The 12394-nt window shown below is 45.4% G+C and overlaps 1 protein-coding gene across 5 annotated transcripts in view; it reads right to left on the bottom strand.

The window, feature by feature from the left end:
• The window catches only part of GUCY1A1 (guanylate cyclase 1 soluble subunit alpha 1), a 94292-nt gene that overhangs the window by 40299 nt on the left and 41599 nt on the right, over positions 1-12394 (bottom strand). For all 5 annotated transcript variants that reach the window (XM_029614115.1, XM_029613953.1, XM_029613784.1 and 2 more), the window contains 2 exons: positions 8965-9450; positions 872-1015 (listed from right to left, as the gene is read on the bottom strand). In XM_029614115.1, coding sequence (XP_029469975.1) covers positions 872-1015; positions 8965-9450 — 630 coding nt within the window. The remainder of the gene's footprint in view (positions 1-871; positions 1016-8964; positions 9451-12394) is intronic.

The raw sequence follows: 12394 nt of genomic DNA, 5'->3' as shown, positions 1-12394 counted from the left end.
CATGTGTGTTATAAAATGACTGCGTCCCTGGGTGTGGGCCGACACAGGAGTGCAAATGTGCGCCCTTGCGCAGGTTTGAAAGTTACTGAAACTGTTCTATTATTTGAGATTTGGCACAATTATTTAATAAGAAGAAATTAAAATAAAAAATGTATTTTAGTAGAACCAAAAAACACCTGGTTCTTAATGTTCTCCATTTTGCACTGTAAAGGAATTACATGTTGTCATGGAAATGTAAACAGTTGGTGACTAGAGGGAATTTCAGAAACCAGAGAGAAGCTGAAGTTACTGGTGGGTAAAGCATAGTGGGATTTGTGATTTTAAGGGAAACTGGTCTGGGAAGAGGTAAAGATGATTAGAAAATTGAATAGCAATAATGAAAAAGAAGACAACTGTGAAAGAAGGATCAGAGAGAAACAGGGGCAGGGACACCATCAGGAAAGCAGATCTCAGGCTGTAGATTGGAGAGCCTATGAGCAAATATGCTAGGAGGGAATTTCCATTTAAGAAGCCTGCAGTTAGAGGTTTTAAGCAGTTTGTCAGTATATGGAAGCAGGGCTTATTATCTAACTGAAATTATGTGGGCTAGTATTTAAACCCTCATACATAATGCCTGGAATGCCTCGACTTAGGCTGTAGAAGTGATTTGCAACCTGTAAAACAGAAGACTCTTGGGGTAAAATTAAAGACAGAAATTGTATCAACATTTCATGCCTGATCTCTGAGAAATCAAGTCCCCACCCCAACGAGCTTCCCGAGGAGAGCACTCTCTTCCATGCACATGACATTTCATTTGCTGAAACAATGGTCAGTTTATTAGAAAAGGAGAGATCATGCTAGCTGTATGCATTCCATGCAGCCATTCCCTGACCTTAATGGGTTCTCCATGGGGAGACATCACATCATCTGAGAGTTCCATCATCTTCAGAGCCATCAGTGCTATCTGCACAGCGTGGGTTTCACTTTCCCTGTGCAGTCCTCCAGCTACACAGTATGCATCACCAATAGTCTCCACCTACAAGTGCAAAGGTGCTTCTTTAATGAAATCCACTTTACTAATTCACCTACATTGCTACAACACTAAAAGTTTTCCAAATGGTTAAAAAATCAATGAAATGCTCTACAAAATCACAAATCAGGGAGTAAAGTTCTTTTTTCTTTTCATCATTTGGCTCTAACACATATTTTATACTCATGGGTTATTTACCTGAGTATAAGTGGATATATGAAGATCCCTTTATATAATCTTGTTTCTGACAAATGTAGAGACCCAGTTCAGGGTTTGTTTTTTTTTAAATATATATTTTTTGTACCCTGCCTTTTTTAGAGTTTGTGTATACTTTTTACCTGCTCCCTTTATTTTTATTCCCATTTTTGGTCTCTGAAGTCAGGTTGCAGCATGTCCCCCCTTCTTTCTCCAGTTGGTCTGATATCATGAGCAAGGATACAAAGCCTGACAGGTACGGTATAGGGAAACGGAATCAAAGAACCTCAGGACTTTTACCAATATGGAGAGGTTGGAAGAAGTTTTCAGAATATTTAAATGAGGCAAAGTGGTAACTGGGGTGTGAGCAAGATTATTTTTTTTTTTTTGCATTTTCCCCTTAATCTGACTTGACAAAATGGTGAAATAAAGTCTATCTCACTTTGCCCGCTGAATTCCAGGTGCTGGTAACATTAAGAGAGCAGACTCTGCATATCTGGAAAGGGATAACGAGATAATTTGTAATGAAGCTATTAGTGTATTGTATGAGTCAGAGCAAGGGCTGGTTTAAATCTCACATAAAGTGTTTATAGGGATTTCCAATATATTCAGGTCCACCAACTCGCATTTTTCATAGCACGCTACAATTATTTTTATTTTCTAAGTCCTACTGTCTTTTATGCAAAAAAGAAAAAAAAAAGCTTAGTTCAAAAGATTTAATATCAAGTCTTCCTGAATTAATCCCATTTCATTCTCATGACTCCTTGTTCTAGAACTTACTTGCCACTGAAAAAGTATTTGCAAGATTTATATCTCTCCTTAAGTCTATCCTTCTGGTGTCAGATTCTGTACCAGTTTTATAAATCTCCGTTGGACTGTCTCTACCCTGTCTAAATCCTTTGGAGACATAGGGTCCAGAATGGGACACAATATTCCAGATACGTTCTCACCAATGATCTTCATAAACTGTGTGGGAGAGAACTGAATATCATCTGACCCAGTCCGAATATCATTTTACAGTATGACAAAAAGATATCAAAGGTTAAATATCTCCAGATATTCAATTTTTTAAGTTGTTCAGGAACACTGAAGAAATTAAATTGTTTACTACGTTCCTCTGACATATTTGATAGTCTTAACACCCAGTGCCTATAATTTGATTTAATAGGAACTACAAGTCCAAATTTATTTATAGAGTGCTTTAAATTCAAACAGGAATTCACTTTGTTTTGTAATTATAACATTTCACAAATAAGCACATTAGCACCTACAAAGCAGAGGAGTTGAAGAAAAGAACACTACTTTAAAACAATGTTTTATGGTTACCAAATTACATTTGAGTAAACTGAAGGCAGGAAATGAAAATGTCTGAGCCCAATTCATACAAAGGGTGAGTAGGAGAAAAGGATTTGAATGCATGTGTATCAAGACCTCTTCTGACTTATACTTCCTTGTTCCCATCATTAAATCATAACGATTCTCCATAGAAAGCAAAGTTGATTATCTGTAACGTGTTCTCCGAGGACAAGCAGGATGTTAGTCCTCACACATGGGCAACATCATGAGATGGAGCCCAGCATGAAACTTTGATCTCAAAGAATCTAGAGCTTTCAAACATGCCCTATTGAGCATGTGCAGCTGTAGTCATCACCCTGCCCCCTAGGCAGAGTCCCTCTGTCCATGATATAGCTCATACATGGACAAACCAACTCCCAGGGGAGGCGGGAGGGTTTGTGAAGACTAACATCCTGCTGTCCTCGGCGGACACCTGTTGTAGATAAGCAACTCTGCCTTCTCCGAGGACAAACAGGATGGTAGTTCTCGGTGAATCCCTAGCTATTCGCTGACCAAACAGGACACAGCGGGAAACAGCACAGTGCTGAAAGTACTACCACTCTCCCTTTTGCCTATGAGGCAGCCGACCCACAAGGGGTCCAGGCTGGAGACGAATTTGAGTTCTACAAAGAAAAACCATAGAAGTGACTGAGACACAAAACCCCTTGCATAGCAGGTGCACCTAAGGCAGAGGAGTGATGCGAGTATGAGCAGAAGCTTTCTCCACATCATGGAAAATATTATAAGCAGGGTTTTGGAGTAGTACACCCTAACAAAGATAGTAGATCTAGAACCTCCTGGATACAGGAAAAAGCCTAGAGATGTAAACAAGAGAAAGATTCTTGGATGAAGACCGCATAGTTTCCTTCGGTGTTAGAAGACAACAGAAACCCCAACTGGGGCCTGAGAACTCTCCAAAAGAAACTGCGGTCCACTGACATCCGAGGGACAGAATGTCTCTACAGAAGTGTGCCTATGTGTGGATGACAGGCACAGAGGGCAGAAGAGCCCAAGCAGTGCATGGGGAAAAACAGCTACAACCACAAGGCCTGAGACAGACCCTACGTGCTGAAACATCTGATCTAGCTGACTATGCAGGACAGCGTCAAGAGTTTCAGGGGATGAAGGCAATCCCTGAATCAGATCGCTAGCTCAAACTCCCAAGCAGGGAGAAAAGTGAGGCCTGAGGCTCACCTGCACTACACCCTGTCAAGGGCAGGGCTATCTATCCTGTCTACAGGAGACGTTGGGTGAGCAGGAAGGCACTTTGGCAAACCTAGTGAAGTAAGAAAAGCTAAAGGCAGTATCAGCCAGAACATGGTGAAATATAGGGAAAAATGTGGTGTATCCTTCCCTGCAGGTATACACTAAGATATACCATGAATGCCTTAGCTTTTCCTCCTCTCCCCCCGACATGCCAACTGGAAGTCGGAAGGAGTGAGAACACAAGGAGACAAACCGTGGGACTGCCGGGGTAAGCAAGAGTCGCTAGTTTGGATATCTCAATCCCAAGCGAAAAACTCACTGCTGATTTAGTAAGGAGTTATCTACCGAGACATAACCCTTATCCTGCTTGGAACATCTGAAACTGAGAGCAAATTCCCCAGGGAAGAAATTCAGAAACTCTCCATTAAGAAAAAGGAGCCAGGTTGCCGCAAATGCAAACCCCTGTCAAACAGAATTTCTACACTGGCCTGGAAACCCTAAGAGTACCAGAGCAGGGCCAGGGCGATCTAGGAACAGATTGGCAAGCACCTGGCTTAGGTATTAATATCTCCGCCATGACTGCATAAACTTCCCCCTAGGAAGCTCGCAGTACAGTAATGGAACAATCATTGTATGAACCAGGACTCCCCGTCTGCAGACAAGTTTATCTCTAAAATGGGGACGTACAGCTTGCAAGCCACTGCAACCAAGATTCAGCAATGGATATGGCAATGTGCTGAAAGGCATACTCGCCAATTATATGAACTAGAACCCTCCTCACTGAGGAAGGGTCCCACAGGTGAGAATGACTGGCCATAGTGGTCCTCATTGAAAAAGGTCCATTGAGCTCAGCAGGCATCAAGGCGACTGCTGGACGAGAGAAACCCTTAAGCTTCACCTGGGAGCTACTCTGGAAAGGCTCCCTCGTGAAATAGACCTGCTGTGCCTTAGAATGATTGAAGGACAGCACTATCATTCGACCGGTTCTCAGAGTTTGCAAGAAACCAAGAACAACCGCCAGTCAGAAGTGGTGACATCCTTTCTCCGAAAGTGGAGAACAAGGAACACCCCTTGGGTTGCCCTGGAACCCAGTCAAATCTCTCCTTCCTGAAGGGAGAGAAGTAATGGAAATCGAGTTGAGTTACAATCACTGATCGCTGAGGTTGAGAAGCAACCAAACCACCACTGGCAGCTACCCTCAGATGGGGTAGGTCACCACAGGTAGCAACGGAGAAGCCCCAGCAAAAATAGTCCATTGACCACTGTTGCTGTTCCCCAGCCCTGGTCTCCCAGGAGATGCACTGATTTGAAGAAACAAGGCTCTGGTTCAGAGATAAACATGCCAGGGATGGAGCCTTAGGAGCTTCCCCGCAAATGGGGTCTGTGACATGGGAGGGGTTGAAAGACTTATTCCTCTTCTGAGGAAAGAGAGGGCTTCCAACACTATCTTCCCAGGGTTTGACCGGGAATGCAATCCTAGGTCAGTCTTGGAGCTGTGAGGCACAAGCTGTTGTGCTTGCCACGAGGAAAACACCCACACAGATACACCCATACAGAACAGGGCAACTTGGAAAAAGAGCCCTCCACTGTGAAAACACGCTAACTAGTACTCATACAGTGGTATCCACTTGCTAGAGTAGGTGGCAATGCATTGCCGAAAGGCGAATCACAGAGGGTATGATGAAGCCTTCCCTGCCAGTGCTCCCCAGCACTTTGCAGTGCAGAACTGATGAGGAGGCCGAGGCCATGACGCAACAACGGTAGAACCCTGGTCTGGCAAAGACCTGCACAGACAGGGAGAATGCCGCCTGCCATCACCCAAGGTGCTTGGAGTAGATGCCTTGCCATACCCGACCGCGCATGCTATGCTCCACTGTCACAGTAACTCACAGTGGAGTGAATAGGAGCAGAGTGACAATGGTGTCCTCAGTACCACTGGTGCACAGGGAATGGCATGGTGGAGAGTAGTGTTCTATAACCTGAGAATGCCCCAAGAGACTGAACCCAGCCCTTGAAACTGTGTTGGGAATGACTCACCTTTGATTCCCTCAGGGAATGACAGCAGCAAAGTCCCTGGCAACCGATGGTGTCCATGGAGCCTTTCAGTCATATCCCACGATGTCTGACCACATTCACTGCTAGCCATAGTGGAGATGGTGACGGTGCCCATAGGGCTCACAGTGCTATCGCGCTCACCAATGCAGGGTCACATCAAGGGCACCAAATGACGCTGCACCCAGGGCTTCAATTGCACTTGACTGAATAAGGATGCAGATGCTCTGCATCCCCAACACGGCTCATCGATGCCCAAAGGAACCAATGACCACCCACTCCATCAACTGTTCCCGTTGACTCACCTATGCGTTAGAGAGGGTCGATGCTGCAAGCTCAATGGCGTCTCTCACCAGCAGCTATGGCTATCGATAGCCTCGCTAGTGCTCGAATCCAGGTGGGATCTCCACTGCCCCCCGATCATTGGCATCCATGGTGCCCAATAGCCATAGCTTGTAATGGGACAGCACAGTGCTCCTCCGTGTCTTGTCAGGACAACGCCAAGGAGTCTTGAGGGCACCTGACCACTGCTCCTGGATGCCTTGGCGTATCAGAATGCTTTGAGTAGATGGTGAACCCGGCACTCGATTCATCCAAGGCTGAAATCCCTGTCGCTTGAGGGCTTCAGTGGCACTCAAGGGCTCTCAAGAGCCCAGGTGGACAATGCCTCAGGAATGATCAGGGCACTCAAGGGCGAACCCAGTGCCTTGTTGGTGCTGCTCGATATAGTCGACTGTGGCATCAGGGCAGCTCCATATCGAAATGGCCTCGATGGCGGCTGCAGTACTGAGGTCACGCACCTTGAGGGCAGTGAGGGCTGCTGCAGCATTGAAGCCATGCACCTCGACTGCATCGGGGGCTGCCGCAGCATCGAGGCCACATACCTCAACAGCATCAAGGGTGGCCATGCACACACCTCAATGGAATTGAGGGTGTTGATGGTATCGATGGCACCGCAAGCATTGATGGCACTGCAAGCATCAAGGGTACCACAACATCAGGAGAACCGAGGCCTTGAGGGCATTGAGGGATCGATGGCATTGACAGCATCGATATCAAAGTCAGCCCCTTCGGCATTGAGGGGAACCATGGCGCACGATGGCAGACCTGGCCCCTGACACCAGAGGTTGGTGCAGCTACTCTGCCACATTGAGGCCCAGGGCGTCGATGACTCCGGAGCATTGAGACTCCACTTCCACTGATGCAGATGGCACAGACGTCCCTTATGATATCGAGAGTGGTCACACACCTCGACGACATTGAGGATACCCCGGCACCTCGACGACATTGAGGATACCCCGGCACCTCGACGGTATCAAGGGCAACCTTGGTGCTGAATGGCAATCCTGGTCCCTGACATGGTCTTGACATTGATGCATCAAATCAACAGTACTCTGGTCACAGATGTGCACGGGCAACCGTTACTGGGCATGGCACCAAAGGTGTGGCAGCAAGTTGTTTGCCCAGGCTCCTGCTCACCCTCTTTCCCAGGGAGACTGCACTACAACCACTGGCAAGCAGGAGAGAAGACTATGTCATCCAGGGCTCCTGCCTGTAAAGACTAGTTTCTTCGAATGTGGGAAGGATGAACCCCCCCCCACAGGAACGGTATTGGTCCTCGATCTCTTCGCTGTCTGAATCCATCGAAGCTGATCGATTGGTGAAACAACATGGAGCTCCTGCCCGGGTACAACTCAGGCGAGTCCCCAGGCTCAGCGGCCTACATTGATCACTGATGGACTGCACTCAGTCAGTCCTGCCAGCACCGGACAAAGGTAAAAAAAGACAGAGCAAGGAGAGATAGACTCTGCCAGACCGCACACAGACTAAGGTCTGCCATGCAGCTGGCAGACAGAGGAGAAGAAAAAAGGGAAATAAAAGTACCGTAAGGTAAGGGAAAGAAAACAACTGCAGCACCAGAAAAATCACTTACAAAACTGTGAGAGAAGACAGCAAAGCTGAATACCGCGACCACGCAGCTCTGTGGAAATAAAAGACTGATGACTCTACCTAGGGGGCAGGGTGATGACTACAGCTGCACATGCTCAGTAGGGCATGTCTGAAAGCTCTAGATTCTTTGAGATCAAAGTTCCGTGCCAGGCTCCATCTGATGATGTCACCCATGTGTGAGGACTACCATCCTGCTTGTCCTTGGGAAAAAAGTCATGTCAAGGAGTTGAAATCATCATTATGTCTCTCAACCAATATGTTTGTTTTTTTTTTTTTGCTTTTTTGAATAATACAAAGTAATGCCTGAACAGGCTAATGTCGAACTATGTGGCTGATATAGTTACAATGTGAAAACTATATTCTCTGGGTGGAGACCAGGCAGAGTGCTCTCTTCTTAAGATAGAAACAACTTTGTGTTAAATTTAAAATCCTGGGAATTCTTCCTGTGTCACCTGACCCTCGCCTTTCAATGGATTACTATAATCCTGGTGCAACTATATTCCTGGTGCAACTATATTTCTGGTGCAACTTTATTTCCTGAGTTTTTGTGGGTGTAAGAAGGGAAGAAGAAAGGCAGCTGGGGAAACAAATTAGGACAAAAGGAGTGAGCCATATGTTTGGTGTTATAATTTTGCTTTTTGGTTGCAGGTAACTTTGGTACAGTATAATAGTTTTACCATCTTAAGATGTTTTACTTCACGTCTATGCCCTTGTGCTCAATTATATTTAAAAGTACTGTGTACTTTCAAACTGCACCAGGGACCTTGTACCTCATTTTGAAAAGGAAAAGCATGCGGGTACCTTCCTTTTGAAAACTGCCGCACTTAAAATGAACTCGCGCCTTTGCTGTATAATTGAAACGTGAAATAACACATGTGGATCTGAAAAATACAAATCTATGATGCACGCGTTATTTTTGAATCCACCCATGCCACACACAGACACACAATCACACACACACACACACACACACACACACATACACACACTTTTAGCTGTTTAAAAGGGGGTGTGTGTGTCCAGACAACCAATTTACCCAGATACATCACCATGTACCACTCTCTAATCACTCTTTATGGTAATTCAAAATGTCAACAATGTAAGTACCAAATATGTAAAATTATTTTTTTTCAAAAGCCGCTTGTTCTAGATTTCAACACAGTCTGGACCATCCCTTCCCCTTCTAGCAGAAAGCCACAAAATAAGATTTCCTCTACCTTGTATACGTCTAGTTCTCCGCACTGGTAATCAAAACGAGTATAGAGTTCATTAAGCATGGTGATAACCTGCATAGGTGAGCACTGGGAGCAGATTGCGGTGAATCCTACAATGTCAGAGAAAAGCATTGTGATATTATTAAATTTCTTGGCTTGCACAACTTGTCCCTGCCACAGCTGCTGAGCAACTTCACCAGGAAAAATGGAGAACAAAAGATCTACTGTCTTCTTCTTCTCCTCTTCCAGGGCTTGATGGGCCTGCTCAAGAGTAGTTTTAAGCTTTCCTAACCTTTTCTTCAGTCCATCTTGAGCTCTGACTTGTTCTCCTATCAAAACAACATCCCTCAGGGCATTGTGAATTGGGATGTCTGAAAGGTACAACCCGCGTCCCGTGAAGTCTTCCAGTCTGCCCACACAGGGAGATCCCAAGAACAAGATGGCACTGGATTCAAAAACGTAGATCATCTGACCTTTGAGATCCATGACCTGCAAAATAATGAAAGCCATTAGCTCTGTACACCACTATGGATCTCTTCTGTGGAAAAATAAAATAAATATCAGAGAGACTTTTTTTTGCCAAACAGCTCAAAATAAACTGCTCTTACTGCTCTCTAATGTATACACCTTAAGAATTGTTTAGTAAATTACCAAGTGCCATTCCCAATATAGTGCATTATTTAAAGTAAGCATCTTGACTATACACAATGCTTGGTAAAAATGAGACCTGTGTGTTTCTTATGCATGGCTGCTGAAAGGCTTGCTTGGTGGAAAAATAACCGCACTGCTCCACATTCATTTATAGCACAATACAACGCAGCAACAAGCACATGATGGCTATTTCTTTTAGTGACATCATCAGTTTTAATGTCTGCCAGTGTCCTGCATTCCTTTCTACTTACCGTTACCACTGAAAGGCCATTTTAAGATTTTTGCCATCCTAGTTAAGTTACATGTTATAACCATGCAAGAAGAAGGGAACATTGCTCTGTAAGTCTTCACTATGAAGATACACAGCAAGGCCTGTTTTTCAAAGGCCTTTGCTGAAGGCACTGTGAGAGATTAGCCAGGGGCGACGAGGAAAGCAGCAAAAACAGAAATGCGCTCCACATAGAGATAGGGTTTAATATGTACTTTATTAAAGAGAAAAAAATAAAGTTTAAAGGTTTGGGCCTGCTGGCCTTTAAGACAGTCTCCATCCTGTTACTACAGGTTTCTAACAGTTTATAAGGAAATGGAAAGTCTTTATAACTTACTTCAGGGAGTTAGTAAAGGTCAAATAAATATCATAACAATATTTGTCCTTTACCTTCTGTCACAGTGCTGGGGACAGATCTGTCTGTAGCTTTTGGATAAAACCAGAGAAATGTTCTGACTGAAAGGAAGCAGCCACACACTCCGTTTCCTGTCCAATTCCACAAAGCAGCAAAAAAAAAAAAAAAAAAGTTTTATCAGATCAGTTTCTGATCTTTTATTCATAGAGGGACAGTTGCCAAGTCATCCAGTTTCAGGATGGAGATTTTAGGCCAGTTTTGGATTTCTGAAAACCCCATGCAGATGCATTATGGGACCTGCAGCACTGAATTCAATAGTTAAAAGCAGGGACTACAAATACCACACTGCATTGGGACATAAGTTCATAAACCAGGACTGGCCAAAAAGTCTCCCTCGCAGAACTGGGTAACTTGGCAGTTTCTTAGCAGAGGGGCAATCAGCACTTCTATCACCCTTAATAGGGGGTGAACCTTGCTTGGGTTTGGGAAGTAGGCATCACTTTTGCTTCCGTTTCTGTTTTCCTGGGGCTTTTCAAGCATAACTATTAAGTTAAGCCAGGGCTCCCCAAACACAGTCCTCAAGGGCTGCAACCCAGTCAGGATTTCCAGATTGCCACAATGAATATGTATGAGATCTTTCTGGATACAATGGAGGCAGTGCATGCAAAAAGACTTCATTCATATTCACCATGGCAATCCTGAAAGTCTGACTGGGTTGCAGCCTCAAGGATCAAGTCTGTAGACCCCTGGGTTAAATAATCAGCCTGACTGAAATTACCTACAGATTGCATCACAAAACAGGAAGGCCATCTTTGCAGGTAAAACTTAACTCTTATTGTGAGGACTAGCAATTCTCTCACAGGCACAACACTGAAAAAAATCCAGTTTGAGAATGAACCCTAATAGTAAATCAAGGATTTATTTTTTTTCCTTATTCTCTTTTTACCCATTTCTGGATGCTGAGAGTTAGGCAATCGCTGCCTCAGCACAGCAACCCTCTCTGGCAGAATACCGCAGAGTTTTACCATGGCTAGTGGTTCCCCATCCTCTATTAGCCAGGCCTCACTCTGCTCAATTTCTAAGATCTAAAGGTTCAAGCCCTTCCAGGCCAATGTTTCTGGAGAGCAAGGTAAGAGAAACATAGCATTCATCCAGCATTGTTTTATGATATGAGATCTACATTTTGCTCAGGTGAAAACATTCACCTTACAGTGTCCATAAATACTAGAAAGGGCCTGCTGGTCTTAGGTGGGCCCCTGTGAAGACAGTTGGGTAGCAGCCGGAAGAGTCATCTAAAGTCAGTCCAAGATCAGAAGCCAGAGAGCCACCGATAGCCAGTCCAAGGTCGAAGCGAGAAGAATCACCGAAAGCCAGTCAGAGGTCAGAAGCCAGAAGATCCGTCCGCAGGAACCAAAGATGGGAGCTGGAGCAGGGATAGGACTCGGAAGGCAGGAACGGGACTCAGAAGGCAGGAATGGGACTCGGACGGCAGGAACAAGACGCAAGACACCAATGCAGCTCAGAAGCCTTCACCAGAGCGAAGCAGACTCGTTGCCAAGTCAAAGGACAGGAAGAGGAGGTTCCCTGAAATAGTTCCAGGTTCCTCAAGTCATCCAAGGGCTGGACTGTGAACAATTGAGGCTGACCCTTTAACTGCCAGCAGGAGGCGGGGCCACACGCCTAGGGAGGGCCCGGCCTGGAAGGGCTGTGGCTTTGCGCCGGGTCAAACCCCCCTGCCGCGTAGGGCGGCGTAGATTTGGCGGCATAGACTTGGAGGCAGAGGCCACGAGTGAGGATGGACCTGGTGGCATGCGGCGGAGGCATTGTGAATTTTAAGGGAGGATGGGAGTTGAAGCTGGTAAGATACAGAGCCTACATGGCAGAGAATCGGAAATGGACAGATGAAGCGGGGAGCGAGACACATAGATGGTAGTTTCAAGCGGATAAACCACGTGCTCAACCACACCTTCCGGCCAGGCCTAAAAGATGGGCCAGGTCTTCGATGAAGGTCCGAAAATGTTTGGCTGCCTAGTTGGCTTTGTGTAGGGTTTGTAGGGTAAAAGTCCAGAGTCAGTGTAGTTTCCTAGCAGACAGCTGTGTAGCCAGTGAGGGTACGGTCACAGGCATGGGCAGAGGTGGGAGAGGTGATCTTTTTGCCT

This window comes from Rhinatrema bivittatum, chromosome 1 (genome assembly GCF_901001135.1).
Source record: "Rhinatrema bivittatum chromosome 1, aRhiBiv1.1, whole genome shotgun sequence".
NCBI lineage: Eukaryota > Metazoa > Chordata > Amphibia > Gymnophiona > Rhinatrematidae > Rhinatrema > Rhinatrema bivittatum.
Note: the sequence above shows the minus strand (reverse complement) of the source record. Positions and strands in the feature narration are given on the sequence as shown.